The sequence below is a fragment of the Ahaetulla prasina genome, chromosome 1, assembly GCF_028640845.1.
Source record: "Ahaetulla prasina isolate Xishuangbanna chromosome 1, ASM2864084v1, whole genome shotgun sequence".
Classification (NCBI taxonomy): domain Eukaryota; kingdom Metazoa; phylum Chordata; class Lepidosauria; order Squamata; family Colubridae; genus Ahaetulla; species Ahaetulla prasina.
This window is the reverse complement of record NC_080539.1, coordinates 244,066,078-244,090,320: the sequence shown is the minus strand read 5'-3', so window position 1 is coordinate 244,090,320 and position 24,243 is coordinate 244,066,078. Positions and strand designations below refer to the sequence as shown.

The following is a 24,243-nucleotide window of genomic DNA, read 5'->3' as shown; positions in this document are numbered from 1 at the left end:
TCCCCAAAGGAGAAATGGAGAAACATGCTCCAGCCCCCAATTTCTTGCATAGTAAAATAAATAGCTTCCAGCAGAAATCTTTAGAAATTTATTTTTATTTTTATTTTATTTTATTTTATTTTATTTTATTTTATTTATTTATTTTGTCACACAATATATATAAGCATAAGCATGAAATAGGTACAATATATAAGCATATATATAAGCATGAGTATGTAATAACTATATTAATTGGATATAACGAAAGGAAACAATAGGACAGGAACGGTAGGCACGCTTGTACCCTTTAAGAAATCCGGGCCAATCTGTTCATCACAAAACATCTTCAGCTCCAGGGAGATGAGATTAAGAAGGACAGGACATGACCTTTTAGGATATACTAGGATTAACCTACCACCATTTAGCAAAAACGTGCAAGCCCCTTAACTGCACAATCCTCAGAACAGTTCAAACCTCAAAGTCACAGAAACATATAAAGATCCATCCACTCATTCAACCATTTGGTCAGCTGCTCCAGAACTGCATGCTGTGGTTCTGTTAACCAATAAACAGTCTTTCCTTCCAATTAGCATCCATATTATTTCCAGCGTCTTTCTCCCAGCTTGGAAATGAACCAGATGGATTTTCTTTCCAACACTCTGGCTTTTTAAGTGGGGCGTCCTACTAGGGATGGTTACTTCTATACTTCTCACCTTGCCCATTTTGGATGGTTACTGCTATACAGGTAGTCCCTGACTTGCAACAGTTTGTTTAGTGACAGTTCAAAGATACAACGCCACTAAAAAAAGTGACATGACCGTTTTTCACACTTGGGTCCATTGCAGCATCACCATGGTTACATGATTTACATTCGGATGTTTGACAATGATTCACATTTATGACCAGTTGCAGCATCTCCATGTTTATGTGATTTGAATTCAGATGTTTGGCAACTGGTTCACAGTGTTCACATTGTTTTGAGAGATCTAAACAAGGCAAACTAAGGAAAGAGCTACCAAAATACTTTCAGCATGTCAATTGTCCCACTAGAGCAAATAATACGTTAGACCATTGCTACACAACACTAAAAGATGCTTATCGGTCTTTACCACGTGCAGCTGTACGTGCACCTTGTACCTGCTTACAGGCAAAGACTTAAAACCACAAAACCAACAATTAAAACAGTGAAGACCTTGACGGAGGAGTCAAAATTAAAGCTGCAGGCATGCTTTGACTGCACTGATTGGAATATTTTTGAAGATACCTCTGCAGACCTGGATGAACTCACAGATACTGTAACATCATATGTCAGCTTCTGTGAAGACCTATGTGTACCTACAAGGAACTTGCGAATATACAGTAACTGTTAAGTTCGGACAATGAAGAGGCAGGAGATGATACAAGTGACAACAGCTCTTTGGTTTATTGTGATCCCCAGCAAAACCCAACAGGCAAAACCCCTCTTTAAATACTATTTTGGCTGAGGCATCAGCCAATCAGCAACATGCTTGTTCCCGCCCAAATTTCCCGCCTAAGTTCAAATACATTACACTCCTCTCCTCCCAGAACGCATTGTACCACTTTTTTGCATGGAATTTGCATGTTATTTTTCCACGTAGTCACGCAGGTAGACAGGGCGTCTCCTAACACTTTCTGACCTGCGCAATTCATTCTCTGGGAGTGAGTTGAGCTGGTCGGAGGGACTGTTTGTTCCTCCCAGCTCCTCCTCTGGGCCCTCCGGCCCTGGATTATTGGCAGAGTTGTTCCTGCAGTCTTCTGGAGGAGCTGGTTGGCGTCGCTGGACTTCTTCAAACTCAGATAAGTCCTCCGAATGCCTCGGGGTTGAGTTAGTTGTTGGTTCAAATATTGGGTAGTCAGGGTCTGGCTGTTTGGTTTCTGGATTGTTTTGTACTCTTTTTCGTAATTGATCTATGTGGCGTCTCCACACTCGGCCATCCCCCATGTCCACTACATATGATTTTGGTCCCGTTACTCCTGTAATTGTTCCTTTAAGCCACGCTGGGCCTTCACTATAGTTATGTGCCCATACTAGGTCACCTGTTGTCATTGTTCTGGTTTTTTCCTTCATACTTTGGTACCCATCAGGGGAGTATGTTGGGTTTAACCGATCTAATGGGCACCTGAGTTTCCTACCCATCAATAATTCTGATGGGCTGCGGCCTGTGGTCACACAGGGGGTTCTATGTTGTACCGTCAGGAAGGTATCGATTTTGGCTTGCCAATCACCGGGGCTTATTCTAGATAGCGCTTCCTTGGCACTGCGAACGAATCGTTCTGCAAGTCCGTTCGTCGCCGGGTGGAACGGCGCTGAGAGGACATGTCGGATGCCCTCTTCCGCTAAGTACCCCTCAAATTGGGTAGCCGTGAATTGCGGGCTATTGTCGGACACTAGAGTATCGGGCAACCCGTGTGTTACAAAGAGATGCCGCAATACTGTAATTACGGCTTCTGCTGTTGTGGTTTTCATGAGCAGAATTTCTAGCCACTTCGAGTAGGCATCTACCACGATTAAAAAGGTCTGCCCATGGAATGGCCCGGCAAAATCTATATGGATTCTGGACCAAGGACCCTGGGGTTTCTCCCACTCCCTTATGGGGGCTGTTGGGGGTAGTGGCCTAGACTCTTGGCAGGCTTGGCATTTCCCTACCCTGTCGCTAATGTCTCTATCCATTTGTGGCCACCACACATAACTCCTCGCTAGGCTTTTCATCCTCACAATTCCCGGGTGGCCCACATGCAACAGTTCCAGCACATGCTCTCGTAATTTCTCCGGAATAACCACTCTATCCCCCCATAACAGACAACCCCCTTGAACCGACAGTTCCGAACGTTTTTTTGTAAAGTCTTTGAACCGATCCCCCAGTGCAGCGGGCCATCCCCTCTGCACCCAACCGATTACAGTCCTTATGACAACGTCTTTGTAAGATGCCCTAGTCACTTCTGTAGACGTGACTGGGCCAGAGTCCAGAGAGTCAATTAGTAAGACGGGCGTCCCTGAGGTCGGGTCTTCGATAGTCTCTGGTAGGGGGCATCTACTTAGGGTGTCTGCATGTCCTAGATCCTTGCCAGGGCGGTGGGACAATTTGTACGAGTATGCTGCCAGGAAAATAGTCCAACGGGTCAACTTGGGTGATAGCGCAACCGGTGTTGGACGGTCCCCCAATAATGGTCTGTGGTCCATTACTATTTCGAATTGCTGCCCAAATAAGTATTCGTGGAATTTTTTAACTCCCGAAACTATGGCCAGGGCCTCTCTGTCTAGTTGGCTATAGTTCCTTTCCACTGCGGACATCGTGCGGGAAAAATATGCTATAGGGGCTTCCGATCCGTTCGGTAACCTATGGCTGAGGACAGCCCCTACCCCGTAGGGCGATGCATCACAAACTAATACTAGTGGTAATGTCCCATTGTACTGGATGAGTAGGCTATCGCTGGACAAGAGATTCTTAACGCCCTCGAATGCCCTAGCCTCAACCTTGCCCCACGTCCAAACAGCTTTTTTCGCTAGCAGTTTATGAAGCGGTTCGGCTACTGTTGCCTTATTTCGCAAGAAAACAGCATAGAAGTTTACAAGCCCTAAAAATGCCTGTAGCTCAGTCTTATTTTTTGGGGCCGGAGCCTTTCTAATGGCTCGCACTTTGCTCTCAGTGGGGTGGATGCCTTCTCTATCTATCCGGTACCCTAGGAATTCTACAGATTCGACTCCTATCTGGCATTTGTTAAGTTTAACCTTAAGTCCCGCAGACCTGAAAATGCCCAAGACCTTCCGTAGTTTGACCCTAACTCATCTAAGTTCTCTGCTGATACTAGTACGTCGTCGAAATATGGCACGACCCCCGGTAGACCCTGTAGCAGACGTTCCATTAGGTTTTGGAATAATCTGGGGGCTACACTGACTCCAAACTGGAGTCGAGTGCATTTAAAGGCGCCTCGATGTGTTACGATCGTCTGCGCCTCGGCTGTGCCATTGTCTACTGGTAATTGTTGGTAGGCTTGAGCCAGATCGAGTTTGGCGAAAACCTGTCCTTGTCCTAACGAGTGCAACAGATGTTGCACTACGGGAACGGGGTATGCACTCTTTTGCAAGGCTTTTTTAAGCGTTGCCTTGTAATCAGCGCAAATCCGGACTGATCCATCCGGTTTGACTGGGGTCACTATTGGTGTCTCCCATTTTGCATGGTCGATGGGGACTAGTATTCCCTGGTTTACTAGTTTGTCTAGTTCCCTGTCAATCTTGGGCTTAAGGGCGAATGGGACCCTCCTAGTCTTTAACCTAATGGGGGCCACCTGGGGATCCAAATTAAATGAGATGGGGGTCCCCACGTACTTGCCCAGGCAGTCTTGGAAAACGTCCTCGAACTCTTTCAGCAATTCATCCTTTAGTTTGACTCCGTTACTGTGAACCCCAGTTACTTCCATGCCCAAGGCTCTGAACCAGTCCAGGCCTAGCAAGCTGGGTAGGTTTCCATCTACGATGGTGATCGGCAGGGTTTTCTTGAAATGTCCGTATTTCACTCTGACGGACGTGACTCCTCGGACCGGGATTCGGTTTCCCTGGTAGTCTTGCACTCTCAGCTTTTGGGTTTGCAGCTGGCGTTTCGCGACGTCTGGCAGGTCCCTCGCGAAGGTGTCCCAGGACATAATCGTAATTGATGAGCCAGTATCCACCTTCATTTTACACGGCACTCCTTCGATATGTGTCCTGGTGAATATCTTCTTTTCTAGTTGCGTCGATGTGTGGCCCACTCTTACAGTGGTCTGATTCAACTTCGTGCCTCTTTTGAATGGACCAATCCCTGGCCATTTCGTTGCTCCAGCGCTCTGCTGATTTGCCGTTTTGAATTTAAGGCGGGAAGGTCGTGGGGCTCGGAAGGCCTGAGCTATGTGTCCTTTCTTTTCACACAGCCGGCAAATTGCATCCTTGAACCTGCAATTTTGTCGTTGGTGTTGGCCTCTGCAGCTCACGCACTCGTCCCGGTCGCCTCTCTCCGGCCTCCCAGTATGGAAAACCTCTTCCTCTTCTTTGCCCTCCGATTCAGCCTGGATTTCCTCGCTGTGGACTGGTGTTGTATTTGGTGTGATTGGCTTTTGTAAGGTTTCCGCCGCTTTGGTGGACATCTCGTGTGCCCTGGCCTCATCCAGGGCTATTGCTAGGGTTAGGTTGCTTTTGGACAGCAGCCGCCTCTGTAGTCGGATATCCCTGACCCCACAAATGAGTTGTTCTAGTAAAGAGTCCTCCAAGTCTCTGTACTCACAGTGGTTCACGGCTTTCCTTAACGCGGCCATGTACACACTTATCGATTCGCCCTCTCGCTGAACCCTCTGCCTCAGCTCGAAACGCTGAGCAAACTTTGATGGCACCGGAGCGTAGTGTGCTCGTAGTGTTTTCTGTAGCGTTTGCCATGGCACTGACTGTACCGGCGTTGGTTCCGACAGCGATTCGGCGGTATTGAAAACTTCTGGTCCGCAGTGGATCAGGAAGTAAGTGCGCTTCCGATTATCTGAGACTCCTTGCAGTTCATTCGCTTCGAAGAAACACTCGAAACGAGCCATGTACGACCCCCATTTCTCCTTGGCTGGGTCAAATGGCGCTGGCGGTGTATAGCTAGACATAGCTATGTATCCGCTCTTGACACTGGCTGGGTTTGAGAGTCCGTTACTCCTTCAGCTCTTTTCCTATTCTCACTGCCTCAACATCCCACCTTCGTCGCCAATGTTATGTTCGGGCAATGAAGAGGCAGGAGACGATACAAGTGACAACAGCTCTTTGGTTTATTGTGATCCCCAGCAAAAGCCAACAGGCAAAACCCCTCTTTAAATACTATTTTGGCTGAGGCATCAGCCAATCAGCAACGTGCTTGTTCCCGCCCAAATTTCCCTCCTAAGTTCAAATACATTACAGTAACAACAAACCTTGGTTCACACCTAAACTTAAGCAGCTACGACATTCCAAAGAGGAAGCCTACAGAAAAGGTGATAAAATGCTGTACAATCAGGCCAGAAATGCACTAACAAGAGAGATCAGAGCAGCAAAAAGAAGCTACTCTGAAAAGCTAAAGAATCAGTTTTCAGCAAATGAACCAGCAAACATGTGGAAAACTCTTAAAAATATCACCGGCTATGGCAAACCTCCTTCCCAGGCTGAAGGTAATCAACAACTGGCAGATGATCTGAATGAGTTTTACTGCAGGTTTGAAAGGAAACTACAGCCATCTATCTCCACAACCCCCATCTCAGACACACCAACAACAGCCAAGCCTCCTACAACTGACCCCATTTCATTGGGTTCACAACCCCTAGTGATCACAGAAAAGGAAGTGCAGAACCTATTTCACAGACAAAAGCCAGGAAAAGGTCCAGGCCCAGACAAGATAACTCCTTCTTGCTTAAAAGTCTGTGTTGACCAATTGGCCCCCATCTTCACCCATATTTTCAATAAATCACTAGAGATGTGCTATGTTCCTTCTTGCTTCAAACGCTCTACCATCATCCCAGTGCCGAAGAAGCCCACCATCAAGGAACTGAATGACTACAGACCAGTTGCTTTAACATCTGTAGTCATGAAAACCTTTGAAAGGCTAGTGCTTTCCTACCTGAAAACTATCATGGATCCCTATTAGACCCCTTGCAATTTGCATACCGAGCAAATAGATCAATAGATGATGCTGTTAATATGGCTCTGCACTACATCCTACAACATCTTGAGTCTCCAAAGACCTATGCAGACTTTTTTGTAGACTTTAGTTCAGCATTCAATACCATCATTCCAGACACTCTTCTAACTAAGCTAAACCAGCTACAGGTACCGGAACAGACTTGTAAGTGGATCACAAGCTTCCTAACAACCAGGAAGCAGCAGGTGAAGCTAAGCAAGATCACATCAAATACCTGTACAATTAACACAGGGGCCCCCCAAGGCTGTGTGCTCTCCCCATTTCTCTTCTCTCTGTATACCAATGACTGCATCTCCAACGATCCATCTGTTAAGCTACTGAAGTTCACAGATAACACAACAGTGATTGGTCTCATTTGAGACAATGACGAATCCGCATATAGACGAGAGGTCGAACGACTAGCCTTGTGGTACAACCAAAATAATCTGGAACTGAACACACTCAAAACCGTAGAAATGGTGGTAGACTTTAGGAGAAACCCTTCCATACTTCCACCTCTCACAATACTAGACAACACAGTATCAACAGTAGAAACCTTTAAATTTCTAGGTTCTATCATATCGCAAGATCTAAAATGGACAGCTAACATCAAAAACATCATCAAGAAAAGACAACAAAGAATGTTCTTTCTGCGCCAACTCAGTAAGCTCAAACTGCCCAAGGAGCGGCTGATTCAGTTCTACAGAGGAATTATTGAGTTTGTCATTTGCACCTCTATAACTGTCTGGTTCGGTTCTGCAACCCAACAAGAAAGACACAGACTTCAGAGGATAATTAGAACTGCAGAAAAAATAATTGCTACCAACCTGCCTTCCATTGAGGACCTGTATACTGCACGAATCAAGAAGAGGGCTGTGAAAATATTTACAGATCCTTCACATCCAGGACATAAACTGTTTCAACTCCTACCCTCAAAACGACGCTATAGAGCACTGCATACCAGAACAACTAGACACAGGAACAGTTTTTTCCCGAAGGCCATCACTCTGCTAAACAAATAATTCCCTCAACACTGTCAAACTATTTACTAAATCTGCACTACTATTAATCTTCTCATTGTTCCCATCACCAATCTCTTTCCACTTATGACTGTATGACTGTAACTTTGTTGCTGGCAATCCTTATGATTTATATTGATATATTGACCATCAATTGTGTTGTAAATGTTGTACCTTGATGAACGTATCTTTTCTTTTATGTATACTGAGAGCATATGCACCAAGACAAATTCCTTGTGTGTCCAATCACACTTGGCCAATTAAAAAAAAATCTATTCTATTCCTGGGGTCATGTGATCAAATTTTGCGATCTTCTGACAAGCAAAATCAGAAGTCAGCTGTGTGACTAATTTAACAACTGCAGTGATTCACTTAAACATGTCAAGAAAAATTGCAAAATGGGACAAAGCTCGCTTAACAAATTTCTCACTTAACAATAAATTTGGGGCTCTATTCTGTAAGTTGAGGACTACCTGACTACCTGCGTCTGAGCACAGATGAATGAAACACAATATGAGGACATAATAATCTTGGTCTTAGAGCCACTTTGGTGTAGTAGTTAAAGCATCAGGCTAGAAACTGGGACTTGCTGAGATGTTCTTCCGCCTTAGGCATGAAGCCAGCTGGGTGACCTTGGGCCAGTCACCTGCTCTTAGCCCCAGGAAGAATGCAAAGGCAAACCATTTCTGAAATCTTGCTGAGAGAATGAATCGTTCAAAGTCTCCCAGCTGGCTTTCATGGTTAAGGCAAGACTAAGAATGTATTAATTAAAATAGAGGTAGTCCTCGATTTATGACCACAAATGAGTCCAGAATTTATGTTGCTATGTGAGAAATTTATTCAGTGAGTTTTGCCCCATTTTACAGCTTTTCTTGCCCCGTTTGTTAAGCGAATCACTGCAGTTCTTAAGTTAGTAACACGGTTGTTAAGTGAATCTGGCTTCCCCATTGACTTTGCTTGTCAGAAGATCGCAAAATTTGATCACATTACCCCGGGACACTGCAACTTTCATAACTGAACCAGTTGCCAAGCACCTGAATTCAAATCACATAAGCATGGGGATGCTGCAACGGTCATAAATGTGAAAAATGGTCAGAAGTCACTATTTTCAATGGCATTGTAAATTCGAACGGTCACTAAATGAACTGTTGTAAGTCGAGGACTACCTGTATATAGAGATTAAAAGAATTGACAGACACCCAAGTATTCCTAATATTTTTTTTTCTGCCAGATTTGAGGTCTTCAGTTGTCCAGAATTTGTTGGATTGTAATCTCCTTTATCTTTCATCAATGGTCTGGTGAGACCTGGCCCAACATTTCTTCACCCTTGAATTAATGCTAAGAAGCAACTTGACAATGGCATGGAGTTTCTGGCAGGGATCTCCTTGGTAACTGGGCCAAAAGATTCTAAGGGAGGTGGCTGGTGAGTTGAAGGCAGTTCCTAGCTCTCAACCCAAGGAAATGGAAGAAGAAAATAAGGACAACTAAGAGGCCACCAGGAAGAACAGGATCAAAATGGGGAACATGATGAAATTACTAGTAAGTGAATAGAAAGAAAGCTTCAAACAGAGCTTTCCCAGCCTATAATGGAAGAAGACCCAGTGGACATAGGCTTGGAAAAGGCTTAAGCAAAATTGGTGTGAAAGGATCAAACTGTGTTAAGGTGTTCCAAAATATTTTTTTCCCACTAAAAAGGCCCAATTACACATTCACATTAGATTTCTCCTGGAATTAAATGTCCAACCAGAAAAATTGAGGTTTATTGGCATTTGTGATCACTGGCATATCCAGCTACCCAATAGTGGGTTTCAATTTTTTTTACTACCGGTTCTGTGGGCGTGGCTTGGTGGGCATGGCAGGGGAAGGATACTGTAAAATCTCCATTCCCTCCCCATTTTTATTTTTTTTTAATTTACATTTATATCCCGCCCTTCTCCGAAGACTCAGGGCGGCTTACAGTGTATAAGGCAACAGTCTCATTCTATTTGTATATTTACAAAGTCAACTTATTGCCCCCCCCCCAACAATCTGGGTCCTCATTTTACCTACCTTATAAAGGATGGAAGGCTGAGTCAATCTCGGGCTGGGCTTGAACCTGCAGTAATTGCAGGCTGCTGTGTTCTAATAACAGGCTTCTAACAGTCTGAGCTATCACGGCCCATTCCAGGGGAAGGTTACTGCAAAATCCCCATTTCCTCCTGATCAGCTGGGACTCGGGAGGCAGAGAATAGATGGGGGTGGGGCCAGTCAGAGGTGGTATTTAACGGTTCTCTGAACTATTAAAAAATTCCGCTACCGGTTCTGCAGAACTGGTCAGAACCTGTTGAAACCCACCTCTGCAGCTACCTATCGTAACTAGCATAAATATTAGTGTTATCTCTGAAAGGTTTGGTGGTAAAACTATAAGCTGATACATGTGGATGGGTAGAGGAGTTCCTAAATCCTGAACAGGTTATTAAAACTTAGTCATGGAGAAGCAATCTGAAGAATTTGCTTCTTCATATTGCTTTTCCTTGATTGAGTTTTAATTACCTCTTCAGGCTCAATAACCTCTTCGGGACTATATAGTTACTTGGAGCAAAGATGGAGGATGGCAAGAAAGTGTAAAAATGATAAAACATTTCTATATACAATTGAGTTACACGTGTTTGTTGAAGTGTGCAGTGCTTTTTCCAGTGTTGCAAAAATGCTTAAAGAAACATGTAATCTTTCAAAAGACTCTCTCTCCCTCCCTCCCTCCCTCTCTCTCTCTCTCTCTCTCTCTCTCCCCCCTTGCCTTTCTAAGAATAATAATAATAACAACAGAGTTGGAAGGGACCTTGGAGGCCTTCTAGTCCAACCCCCTGCCCAGGCAGGAAACCCTACACCATCTCAGTCAGATGGTTATCCAACATTTTCTTAAAAATTTCCAGTGTTGGAGCATTCACAACTTCTGCAGGCAAGTCGATCCACTTATTAATTGTTCTAACTATCAGGAAATTTCTCCTTAGTTCTAAGTTGCTTCTTTCCTTGATCAGTTCCCACCCATTGCTTCTTGTTCTACCCTCAGGTGCTTTGGAGAACAGCCCGACTCCCTCTTCTTTGTGGCAACCCCTGAGATATTGGAACACTGCTATCATGTCTCCCCTAGTCCTTCTTTTCATTAAACTAGACATACCCAGTTCCTGCAACCGTTCTTCATATGTTTTAGTCTCCAGTCCCCTAATCATCTTTGTTGCTCTTCTCTGCACTCTTTCTAGAGTGTCAGCATCTTTTTTACATTGCAGCGACCAAAACTGAATGCAGTATTCCAAATGTGGCCTTACCAAGGTATTATAAAGTGGCACTAACACTTCACGTGATCTTGATTCTATCCCTCTGTTTATGCAGCCCAGAACTGTGTTGGCTTTTTTGCCAGCTGCTGCACACTGCTGGCTCATATCTAAATGGTTGTCCACTAGGACTCCAAGATCCCTCTCACAGGTACTACTATTGAGCAAGGTACCACATATACGGTACCTGTGCATTTTGGTTTTTTTTGCCTAAATGTAGAACCTTACTTTTTTCACTGTTGAATTTCATTTTGTTAGATAGCACCCAATGTTCAAGTCTGTCAAGATCCTTCTGTAACTTGAGCCTATCTTCTGGAGTGTTGGCTATTCCTGCCAGCTTGGTATCATCTGCAAATTTGATGAGTTCCCCATCTATCCCCTTGTCCAAGTCATTGATGAAGATGTTGAAGAGTACTGGGCCTAAAACAGAGCCTTGGGGTACTCCACTGCATACTTCCCTCCATGTGGATGTAGTTCTGTTGAGGGCTACACATTGAGTGCGGTTGGTCAGCCGGTTACGAATCCATCTGGTGGTGGTGCTGCCTAACCCACATTTTTCTACTTTATCTAGTAGTAGGTTATGGTCTACTTTATCAAATGCTTTATGAAGTCCAAATAAATTATATCGACAGCACTCCTCTGGTCCACTAATTTTGTCACTTTGTCAAAGAATGCAATAAGATTAGTCTGGCATGATCTGTTTTTGACAAACCCATGTTGGCTTTTGGTTATTATTTTGTTTACTTTTAGGTGTTCAGTGATTTGTTGCTTGATTATCTTTTCCAGAATCTTCCCTAGTATTGAGGTTAGGCTGATAGGTCTGTAGTTTCCTGGATCTGTTTTTTTCCCTTTTTTGAAGATGGGAACTATATTAGCTCTTTTCTAGTCCTTTGGCAGTTCCCCTGTGCTCCAGGATCTTTGAAAGATATAGTTCAGTGGTTCTGAGATCTCGTCTGCCAGTTCCTTCAGAACCTTGGGGTGTAATCCATCCGGTCCTGGTGATTTGAATCCATCCGGTCCTGGTGATTTGCGATTTTACCTTCTTCTCTTATTATTGGAAGATTTCGCACAAGAACTTGTTCACGTCGTAGCAGAAATGCTGTCAAGACCATCGCACGCATGCGTTTATATTCCCCTATTGCCAGTGTAGTGGAAAAATTTACATTTTCTCTATTGTGTTATAAGTCATGATGAAAGTTTTCTTCTTCATTGTGTCTCATATAAGGAACTGTTTATTACAAACAATGTTGCTAGATTTTGTCTGGTAGCAATGAAAATTCAAAATAGATAATGAAGGCTACTGAAAATGAGTAAACTTACTTCAAATTCCTTTTTTGTTTTTATTATTTATCTGTTTTACACCCTTTTCTGAGTTTCAGAGCCTCCCTTTAGTTTGTAGTATTGGGAAACATTTTTTAACATATAACTCAGTGTTTTAATATTATAGTACTGTGTTAGTAATGCTAACTTTTAGTTATTTTTTTATCTTGCAAGTTTCAGTATTATTGAAATGAGTGTAATTTTTTTCTGATTGTATTTTATCCTCGTTTATAACAGAAATGAAGATTAGATATAGATAGATGATAAATTATAGATAATAGATAGATAGATAAATAGATAGATAATAAACATAGTGATAGACTGACAGAAGATAGAGATAAAATAAAAGGTATTACTTACTTATTTTATCAATCTCAACCAAGTGACCCTGGGTGGGAAAGAAAAAAGAAAAGAAAAGAAAAGAAAGAAAAAAGAGAGAGAGAGAGAGAGAGAGAAAGAAAGAAAGAAAGAGAAAGAAAGAAAGAAAAGAAAGAAAGAAAGAAAGAAAGAAAGAAAGAAAGAAAGAAAGAAAGAAAAAGAAAGAATCGCCCTGTGTACATTCTGAAAATAAATCTCATTAAATTCAGTCGGGGTTACTTATAAATAAATATGTTAATTTAGCATATGGTTTGTACAAGAGATTGTAAAATCTTTGTCTCCTTTTAGTGTATTGTTTCAGAAGAGAAATTATTAAACTGAGGATTTGCAAATAAAGATCACATTCATAAACATTAATGTCATGTCTCTAGTTTAGACATTAGGAGAGGCTAATTCTGATTGCTCTACTATTATTTTCACAGACTTCCAGTTCTGAGAATACTAAAAAAGCCAATGCAGGTAAATAGTCTTTGTGTCTTTTAGTCATACAATTTTCACTGAGGGTCCTTATAATTTCTCTCAGGGTTTCTGTACTCAAGATCTTCATACTAAAAATTTCCGTCCTGCATCATCAAGTTGTATGTACAACATCACACATGTACTGCCAAATATAAACAGAGCCCTGAATGTATCCATAATTGCTTTTCTTCTAGATCTCTAATTCACATGTGATAGCTGTTAAGCAGTTTTGTACCGTTTTGTTAGGGTGTCTCAACCTCTAAACGGTAATCAAGAAAGCTAGGATCTCAGAAAGTGTCAATATGCAGATGTGTTGCAGAGAAAAAGGGAATAGGTTACGGAATCTTTGCAATCTAAAATATCTGTACTTGGCTCCCCATTTTATAGCAAGTACATTAAGGTTGATTCTCCTTGATATTTTTGATCCTCTTTTTGACTCTATAGATTTGAGGGATAAGGAGCTCCCTGTTTAAGAGATATGAACAGAGTATCCATCTGCTCTTGGCATTATAAACATCCCTTCTCATTCCAGGCACAAATTCCATTGCTGGCATTCAGCTGACTTCCTTTGTATCAATAGCAAACAAATGGGAATGCTTAATGTCACAAGATCACTGGGTAATTTATGTTAGGGAAAGATGGCATTCTGCAGAAATGATATACTGGCAAGTAGTTTTCTTTCCTGGGTCAGGAAGGAGTAAAATCTTCAAAAATGAACAGTGGGAATCTATGTACACATATGCACAACCCACCAAAGGTTAATTTCCATTTATCTCCCTAGAAATTAGGATCCCGGTGGATGAGGAAATGCTATCAATTCCCATCAGTAACAGCATTTATGCAGTTCTTAAGAGGAGAGAAAATTACTTGTGCAGCCTGCTTCAAAAGAAGTTTGGCTGTATCTGTGTCCTTAAGAGCATAAGGAATCCCATGGAAGTATATAGGAAAAGCCTGAAGGAAGGAGTGGAGGTTTCCGTTTGGGTAGATGATCTCACGAGACACGAGGCTGATGCTTTGGTGAATGCAGCCAATGAATACCTGCACCATTTTGGAGGTCTGGCATTTGCTCTCCTGAAAGCCGGTGGGCCAGAAATTGAAGAGCAGTGCAAACTTTTTATTGAAAAGAATGGTCCACTCAGTGCTGGCCAGATTGTGGTCACCAGCGGAGGAAGACTGCCGTGTAAGCAGGTTATCCATGCGGTAGGTCCAAGGTGGTCAGAAGATCAGAAGGAGGAATGTTGTCTCAAGTTGGAAGCTGCCATAATAAATGTTCTGAAATATGTGAATGCTCCAGAAAACAATATCAAGTCTGTGGCCATTCCTGCGCTGAGTTCAGGGATCTTCAATTTTCCTCAGGATTGGTGCGCTCAAGTGATTGTACAGACAATCAGGAACTTCGTTCAACTTGCTCCGTTATTTGGCTACTTGCAAGAAATCCACCTTGTAAACATTGATGAGACCACAGCTGATGTCATGAAAAGGGCCTGTGAAGATCTTCTGGGGGTTAATGATATTGTGCCTCAGTCAGGTATTACTGATTCTATCACAGTCAATGAACTCTGCCTGCAGATCAAAAAAGGGGATATAGAAAAACAGCAAGTAAGTCTTGTGGATTATAATGTGTCTTGTAGATGTATTGGCATGCCAAGAATATTATTCTTTTTTATTCCAATGCAGAAAACCACTAGACATGTTGCAGCTCTACTGAAAATGGGCCATATCCAACATTAAATTTGTTGCTACTTATTCAACAGGATAGTCTGTTTGAATATATCCTGAGATTTTTTTTTAATTTGCATTTATATCCCTCTGTGCATGCCTCAAATTATTACTAGAAGTCCCTGAACCTTACAGAACCTTTCTTGTAGATATACATCCTCTCCTTATGAAAACGGGGAGCTTATTAAGATTTCTTGCCGCTGATGGAATAGTATAGAATTTCTTGTCTGTAGAAACCTGGCATGAACATGGCATGAAAAGTTTCACATTTTTTTTTTTTGTTTACATTTATACCCTGCCCTTCTCCGAAGACTCAGGGCGGCTTACAGTGTATAAGGCAATAGTCTCATTCTATTTGTATATTTTTACAAAGTCAACTTATTGCCCCCCCAACAATCTGGGTCCTCATTTTACCTACCTTATAAAGGATGGAAGGCTGAGTCAACCTTGGGCCAGGCTCGAACCTGCAGTAATTGCAGGCTTTGTGTTCTTAATAACAGGCTGTTCTTAATAACAGGCCTTACCAGCCTGCGCCATTCACCGGCTCATTTACATTGCTCTCTTCCAGGCTGCTATAATTATTAATTCTGTGACTCTGCAAGATGATCTTTTTCAAGGCATGGTTTCAAGAGCAGTTTTGGAAAAGGCAGGTCCAGCTATGCAGGAACAATTTCTCTCTGAGTTACAAAAACTTCCATCAGAGAGGCCCAATTTCATATACACCAAAGGATTCAATCTCGATTGTGAACATATGGTCCATGCGGCTTGGCCATCTTACATTGAAGGCAGCAGGCAAGAGGTGATAGTTATTTCCTATTTGTTTTACAACATTTCATTCGTATAAATTTGGGAGAAAATCAACTTATATATAATTTAATTTCTTTCTGGCAGGTATTAAAAACAGCCATTGCTAAAGGGCTTTCTAAGACTCGGGAACAGCAGTTGCCATCCATTGCTTTTCCTCCTCTTGGAATTCAAGATTTACATTTATCAAGTAATGAGGTGGCGGAAATTATGGTGGAAGAAATCATGCACTTCGCAGAGGAACAAACTGGAAAGAAGCTGGATGTCTACATTGTGATATCTCTGGACAACATCGATGCTTATGAAGTAAGCTATTGAATATTCCTTGTGTTGGATCCGATGATGGAAGAGACGGGCACAGCTCTTTCAGTAACAACAGCTCTTTATTAGTAGACCAGTACAACCCAACAGAGTGCTAGTCTGGCAGTGTCTTCTTTATATAGAGGGCTGCCACACAGCTTAGCCAATGAGATTCAAGTATTTTCCCGCCTTTTTGGAGGATCTGAGTGAAAACTATAGCACACTCCTTATATGGCGTATAACACCTTGCAAGTAGATTACAGGGCCTTAGGAAGGCATACGGTATTATCAGTCAGTATTACCCATGAGATTCAAGTTACTCTCCTTGCACTATTGCGAGTGAAACTATTAGGAGATAGAGAGTTGCTTTTCATTGCTCTGGAAAAGATAGTTATTGGCACGATTTGCATAGCCCTTGAAAATATTGATATCTGCTAATATTTTTGTTTTTTGTAGGAGGTGGTTGGTTGTTGTTTTTTTGAAGACACTTAAATCCTATGAATATCATAGAATCAGAGACTTGGAAAATACCTTGGATGTCCAACTCCCTGCCCAGGATAGGAATACTCATATAATCCCAGACAAAGTGCCGCCCAGTGTTCGGCTGGAAGCTTTGAAATTTACACTTGAACCCAAATGATTAGTTTATTCTGTCTCTACTCTTTAGCCATATGTACCATTTTCAGACAGATTAGGAAAAGTTTAACTATATTAAGGTGGGTTAACAGAAAAGGGAGTGTCTCAGATGCCAAATCTATGAGGAAACCTTCAAGCTTGAAGAAAGGATAATTATGTTATGGTGTAATAACCATTTTCTGATTTTTGAATTCTTTGTTTTCTTTTTCTTCAAAGTTAGGTTATAAATTTGTAGCTCAAATAAGAAGAAAGCACTAAAAAAGTATAGACTTTGTGAGAAGTTTTATATCCAAATTTACTTTATTCTTTATACTGTTTCCATCTTTCCTTAAAACTTTAACAGAATCCACAATCGACTGAGAATCAGTGTCTTCACTAGATAATTGACAATCAAGCTGAAACTAAATTAATCAAGTGAAAATAACAAACGGGGAAAAATACTTTAGCCAAACTTCCTCAAACCTCCAAATAAAACCTAATCCCCATTTCAAAGGTTAAGGTCTGCAAACACAAATAAGGTAAAGGTTCCCCTCACACATATGTGCTAGTTGTTTCTGACTCTAGGGGGCGGTGCTCATCTCCGTTTCAAAGCCCAAGAGCCAGCGCTGTCCGAAGACATCCCCGTGGTCATGTGGCCGGCATGACTAAATGCCAAAGGCAACAGCAACGCTGTTACCTTCCCACCAAAGGTGGTCCCTATTTTTCTACTTGCATTTTTTATGTGCTTTCGAACTGCTAGGTTGGCAGAAGCTGGGACAAGTAACAGGAGCTCACCCCGTTATGCAGCACTAGGGATTCGAACTGCTGAACTGCTGACCTTTCGATCAACAAGCTCAGTGTCTTAGCCAATGAGCCACCGCATCCCCTGCAAACACAAATAGAGTTAATTAAATTAGGTCTCCCTGCGGAACTGTATGTTCACAAGAATTCATACCTACACAGACACATGCTCCTCAAGTGTCACCCTAGAATCAGCATGCAGACACTTCCACACCCCAGACAAGTTCCCCCTATAAAAATCTGCGTTTATACCCCATTTCTCTGCAGCCTGCCCCTAAATGCAAATTTTTTTTGCTTTTAGGAATAAATATTTATTCTTTCCTCACAACTGTTTGGATCTCAATTTTATTTACTCTTGCACAGTCCTGGTTTGAGTTGGAACCCCAAATTATTTTTCTGACAGCTTGTTGAATGCAAAATACCTTGCTTTAGAAAGTGAGGATCCCTTCTTCACTAGCAGCATTCACTAAAAAATGCTGGTTAAGAATTTAGCGATTTGTAATATAGGATTTCCTGCATTGGCCAGAAACTGGATTAAATCATTTTAGAGATCCTTTTCATTCTTTGATTATATAAAAACAATCAAGCAGTTAATAGCCCAAGCATGGAGAAAAAGTCTTAATAATAAAGGAAGTACCTACCCAAAGAAAAATAACTTCCTGAACAATATTTTGCACATTGCTAAAGAAATGCAATTTCAAAAGAAATTGCAATATATCTTATTGTAACCAGTCTGCCATAATCCTTTGAAGTCGGCATGAGTTCTAGACTTTTCCCTACTAGTTGAATTTCTTGTTGAGTTATCCCAAAATCTCAGCCAAGGAAACTGTTAAAAATCCACAGAGAATAACTATTTCATTTACTAGTTAGTACGAATGACATATCACAACTTTCTGGGACCTTAAATCAGTCGTCTATTGTAAATGTCAGCTAAACTGTTAACTTCAGTTGTATCTTCTTATTCTTTATGTTTGTGTCCATAAACATGACTTCACCAACTGAGTTTCCAATCTATTCCAAACATTCAATATTGGGGAGAACATCCTATTTAAAAGTGATTATTATTCTAATTGCCATTTGCTGTAATGTCCATGGTATTATATGAGCAAAAAATAATAATTCCTAACTAGTAATCATATGCTGATTAATCATTATTTCCCCCCCTTTTAAAGGCTTTCTGTGCCAAGCTGATGTCAGTGAAGAACAAATTAGAAGAAAAGATGGATTGCAGCAATATTGACACAATGGGTAAAAATAAATTGGAGGCTTAAAATTTATGGGAACTCTTGCCTTAATTAAGTTTAATGACCTGAAATAGATTCTTTGTCAAGACCCTGTCCAATGATTGAAACATTAAGAGCAGGGAGCTCAACAACTTTGAACTAAACAATTTTGTTGACAGCGATTTATGATTCAGTATATCCCACTTACTCATCATCAGTATCATTGCTTTTGACAATGATGGTGATCCTGTGTATTGTGTTTGTAAATGCTGGGTTTTGGTTTAATATGGAAGGTGAACCCCACTAACTGTGGCTTAGTCAGCAACCAATGATTTAAGAAGTTGTATATGCTGTGAGAACTATCTATCTAGAAGGAGAAACTGAACGGTGGTGGGATAAAAAAAGGCCCAGGGGAGGGGGGAAGCAATTAATCAAGATAGGAGGGAGGAAGCATTTCAGGAAGGGGGAATTTTCTTTAGATTTTAAAAGCTGGAAAACCTTAAAAACTCTCAATTCTTAATCTTATATAATCTTGTCTAGGTAAAAGCAAGATTTTTCTCAGTGAAAACTCCTGGGTAATTGTGTCTTTAAAATTGCAGAAATTGTACAATATTTATTGTATAAAATCATATTAAATATCTCAAAATTATAACGACACCCCACTTCGTATATTGCCTGTTGTTCTTTAAGCTTTTCACTTGTTTTTGAGAATTTAATCTACTTCAGGGGTGTCAAACTCACGTCGTCCTGGTGGTGTCATGTGACATATTGGGGCTCCCCACCCCGCTAAACCAGACATGGACGTGGCCAGCATGTGACGCATCCGGCCCGTGGGCTGGGAGTTTGACAGCCCTGATCTATTTCATCTAAAGGGTTCCCATTCCTTTTGACCAATTCATTTTTTTCTCCCCACATCTGTTTCGCAATTGATTCTTAATCATTCTCTCTTTATGACCAAATTATCTCAATGTTCTGGTCATTCTGATTCCTTCTTGTGGTTCCAAATGGTCATCACTTTTTTGGAACTCTCTCGTCCTATTCCTAACTATCCTTTCCTGTCACCTGCAAGCATAATTTTTTCCCCATGGATTGCACCCATTTGGATGCAATCATTCAGCGGTGCAAATTTTTCTTTCTTTCTTTTTTTAAGCAGAGCTACAGACTGATGTCCAAACCAGTCCAGGTTTTGAAAGAAATGGGCCTTTTGTGGAACTGATAGGACGCAGCCATGATATTTTGGAGAAAGCAGGACAGTGGCTCAGAGATATCATATTGGTTGAGGAAACTGGACGGATTGTTATAAGAAACCACAACATTTTAAACTTGAGCAGTGTCCAGCCTCTTGAACTGTCTCATCTCCAGCAGCATTTTGGCATTACCATCCTGGAGAGTGTAAGTGGAGCAGAGACAGCCCTAGAGATCGAAGGGTCTCCCCGAGCTGTGATTGATGCAGCCTTTGCAATTGAATTCATGCTGCAGTCAACAGCCAAGCAAGAACCTCTTAAGATGGATGGTACGTATTTGCATCTATAAGCATATTCCATTGATAACAGAAAGTAATCTAACATTTAACAATTGACAGAATAATTCACAGAATAATTCACTGAAAATCTTGGTTTAATTTAAAAGCAGACTTCTAGTCTTTAGAAACAGCAGTTTTAGAAATTTATGTACTCTTCACTGAACTTAAAAGGAGCTTTGTTAAAGCATTTCACTCTGAATTGCCTAATGCTTGGTTAAAAAAAGCAAACAGTGGATGGGCAGAATGCTGAGGCAAAACTGCACAGACATAAGTTGTACCTTTAAATGTGTATATCATGACTTTATTCATATAATGTAGAAAGTAACAGAAATCCATGTCAGATAAATTAAAATAGCAGAATTGTACAATGATAGTCTGAACATGTTCTGCTCTGAGAAAATCACGCAACCATCTTTTTCAGAAAGCCAGAGGATGGCTTCATGTCCCTATTTTGTTAAATCATATAAACCAGTGCAGTGTTAGAGTATTAGTTAATCTTTGTTGTCAGCTACCAAGTTTCATATTGCAAATTCTAATAAAATTTATACATCTTTTATCCTATCACTGGAATCTGCAGGGGAGCAGAGCTTTGAAACAACATAGTAAACAAAAAAAAAATATTTTAGTCATGTGTTGGCTAAATTAACTATTTTTTCCTTATTTCATCTTAGAAATATCATTTTCACAGATATCCTTAGTGAGAAATGCAAAATAAAGCGTGTTTAAAATGTTTTTTTGGTTTGAATGTGTGTGGGGTGGGAGTGGGGGGATGTACATATACTCTAAATTTTTATTCTCTTATTTTCAACAGTTGATGTTGGTATTATGGTGGTTATTATGGCTTTATTTTTTAAAATTGTATTTTATCATCTTTTTATGCTAGCACAAAAATTTTTAGGGCAAGTTATGGCAGAGTATTATTCTATATTTAATTTTTTCCCTTTTATAGAACAAATGGAATTAAAGAGCATCATCCCATTCCTTTTAAGTTTTCAGTTTATTTTGCAGTCTGGTTTAAATCTTGGTTAAAATTTTATTTTGGTTTAAATCTTGATTTAAATTTTATTAAGCAATGTGTTATTTGCATTCAGGATCTTTGGAGAGCCATCTTCATCAGGAAGGGGATCTAGAGATGGCAAACAGATGCTTTTATCAAATCACCCCAATAGAGTCTTACCTTCAAGAATTTAAGGACAAAGAAAAACAACTTGAAAAAGCCGGCCTCCAGGTTCTAAAGGTGAATGGCAAAATAATGCTAGGAGAAGATTGTGTTGCATTATAGATGTATCAAATTAACCAAAACATAAACAAGATTGAAATCAATTGACAGGGCTTCCTTGACACAAAGCCTCTATATGACCCAAACTGCAAGTTAAAATGGACATTAACTGGTTGTCACTTCTCCCTTTCTGTGAAGCAGCTGACTGTTCAATGCTAACAATGTCAACTTTGGATCTTGGGTTAGCCTTCCATGAAGGGGTGGGGGTGGGGGAGATTATTTAATCCATCTGAGGGATTTAAGATTATTTAATCCAGCTGACTTGTTGATTTCCCATTTTGCAGCTCCAAACCTGATCTTCCATACAGCTCTGGTCTCAAAGCTTTTATGGAGTCATATTGGCCTGTAGGAGTTAGCATAACTTGCCTTCTTCTCCCTTCCATTATCAGGAGCATCCTTTAAACTGAGGATTCCCTGCTCATGGAAACTTTGGAACGAATTGTAAGCCTGATACAACTGTAGCTTATGTATGTGTGTATGTTTGTATGTATGTGTCAACTCATAAAGCTTGCCAGGCCTTTCCATGTGTGTGTTTAATCAAACACCAGCCTTGGGAGGAATAGAAAATGTATCACTCAGAGCAAATCATAAGATGATGTCAGTCTCCTATAAATCATGAGTTCAAGCTAGATTTCAGAAGAGGCTACAGAATTCCAAAATAAAACTAATATATTTATGACAAATCTGAAAAAGATAACAACTAACAAACAGTGACCTAATTCCTATTGTAAATGGAAAAATAGACAGGCTTAATATTTCACAGAAAACAAATCCATATTCTGGAACAAAATCTTGGTTGAACATTGATTTATTTGGACAGAAAACAGATAATCCTGGAATGAAATATTTCTTTGATTCAAGTACCTGGATTTCCTCCAGAATCCTGGAGACACATACCAGGCAGCATCTCTCATGTGAGGAAAGGTTTGCTGGAATAGGCAGTTTCTGCTAGTTGGCAGGGGAATTACACTCATACTCATTTTGCTACTGGTAATAAACAGTGCACATCCTTACTGTTCCTTTTTATTACAGATAGAGAAAATACATAACCCTCTTTTAGAATCTGCTTTCCAAAGGGTAAAAAGGAAAATAGAAGGAAGAAATACTGGAATGCCTGTATGTCATAGATTGTACCATCATGTCCCTGCTCAGTATTGTAGCCTGGTGTGCAAAACTGGATTTCAGAAAACTTACTCATCTTCACAAGGTAAACCACATATGTCGTTGTAATGCTGTAAGAAAGGCAGAATATTTTCCAGCATGTTAAATACCTTATTTATGTACAAATTGAATATCTTTGAAACAACACAAATGTATCTTAAAAGTTAGTATTTTACAACTGGTTCTTAAATTTTAATTTCTATACTGATGAGAAACTGGAGTTTTCATTCTTAAGTGTAAGGAACCTAAACCAACAGGACTATAGATTGTGGTGCCTCTCTTGTGTCCCCTTGGGCTTAATATTCAGACTTGGCAGTAAATTACAGACTATCAGACATTTAACTCTTAATTCATTTCTCAGGTATTCTAGATAGAAGATTCCCAGAAAGATTAGAAACTAGAGGGTAAGCAAGAATCATAGTAGCTGATTCCCCACTGCATACCATATATCTATGTTCCAGAGTACCATATAAACTCTAGGCTTCTACCTCTTGCCCATTTGAATTAGCAGATTAGTTTATTGTTTGTTGGCCAAAATACAATTACATAATGCCTCCTGTCCTAGCCTGAGAATTAATGAGACCCACCTTTCCAACCTCAGCTTTAATTATCGGTACTCTATTTCTAATTGTTATGTGTGATTATTTTAGTGGTTATTTTCAGCATGGTTCCTAAATTTGTTTACTGCAGTCGAATTAGTCCTTATGATTCTACCTAGTATATGGTTGAAAGACGAAAGATACTGCAGCTACTACTTTATATTGCTATAATAATAAAAATATGGCAAAACAACCTACATTTTGTGTTGTTTTTCAGATCAGAAATATGGAGCTGGCATATATTTTAAAAAGAACCCCCGGAAACTTATAGCAGATACCAGAGAAAAATGTGAAATGGACCATTTGATCTGTATGTTTGAAGCAGAAGTTGTAACAGGGTCATACACAAGGGGCAATCGGCGTTATGTAGCGCCACCATTAATTAATGCAAGCAGTATGAAACTCTACGATAGTGTGGTTGATGATATTCATAACCCTGAAATCTTTGTCATTTTTAATAAGGAACAAGCTCTACCACTGTACTTATTGACATGTTCTCTGCTTTGGAGCCCTGATCAGAAGTGAAGTTTGGAACCATCATCCTAGAATCTCTGAAGCCTTAATGTTAATTGAAACACAGACAGTAGTTCTGTCTTAAATTAGGTAATAAACATATGGCAGTTGTGTAATGCAATGAAAAAAGAAATCCCTGCAACATTATATTCTTGAAGTCTCCTTATTCTTTAATGTTATTTCAACAAAAGTTAGTTAAAATCAAGCCTACATTTTATTTAAAACAAAACTGCTGCAGCCACAAATCCTGATATTAAAGTATTAATTTTAAGCCATCTGAACACCTGTGGGATGGCATAGGGGGTTTATATTTACTTACTTGATTTTACTGTGGTCATTAGCCAGTACAAGAGAATTGATATTCAAATTCCTAACAAACAGGAAGCAGCAGGTGAAGCTAAGCAAAATCACATCAAATACCTGTATAATTAGCACAGGGGCCCCCCAAGGCTGTGTGCTCTCCCCACTTCTCTTCTCTCTGTATACCAATGACTGCATCTCCAATGATCCATCTGTTAAGCTACTGAAGTTCGCAGATGACACAACAGTGATTGGTCTCATTCGAGA

The 24,243-nt window shown here is 40.5% G+C and overlaps 1 protein-coding gene across 2 annotated transcripts; it reads left to right on the top strand.

The window, feature by feature from the left end:
• Nucleotides 1-118: 118 nt before the first annotated feature.
• PARP9 (poly(ADP-ribose) polymerase family member 9) lies at nucleotides 119-23,998 on the top strand. Of its 2 annotated transcripts, XM_058194740.1 has the most exons (11): nucleotides 119-180; nucleotides 8,904-9,211; nucleotides 13,104-13,140; nucleotides 13,922-14,739; nucleotides 15,428-15,658; nucleotides 15,751-15,969; nucleotides 18,552-18,627; nucleotides 19,753-20,115; nucleotides 21,216-21,361; nucleotides 22,436-22,610; nucleotides 23,381-23,998. In XM_058194740.1, exons 2-11 carry the CDS (start codon nucleotides 9,188-9,190, stop codon nucleotides 23,686-23,688), a joined length of 2,397 nt encoding a protein of 798 aa, XP_058050723.1. In that variant the 5' UTR covers nucleotides 119-180; nucleotides 8,904-9,187; the 3' UTR covers nucleotides 23,689-23,998. The 2 variants fall into 2 exon arrangements, with proteins under 2 accessions (XP_058050723.1, XP_058050731.1); XM_058194748.1 differs by lacking the exon at nucleotides 119-180 and having other exon boundaries at nucleotides 8,838-9,211; nucleotides 19,756-20,115.
• The last annotated feature ends 245 nt before the right edge of the window (nucleotides 23,999-24,243 follow it).

What these genes read in the sequence shown, in the direction of transcription:
- PARP9 (XM_058194740.1), top strand. Translation starts at nt 9,188, where the DNA reads ATGGGGAACATGATGAAATTACTA. An exon ending in ACAACATCGATGCTTATGAA is followed by an intron (nt 15,970 to 18,551) that starts GTAAGCTATTGA and finishes CCCCTTTTAAAG; the next exon opens with GCTTTCTGTGCCAAGCTGAT. An exon ending in CAGCAATATTGACACAATGG is followed by an intron (nt 18,628 to 19,752) that starts GTAAAAATAAAT and finishes TCTTTTTTTAAG; the next exon opens with CAGAGCTACAGACTGATGTC.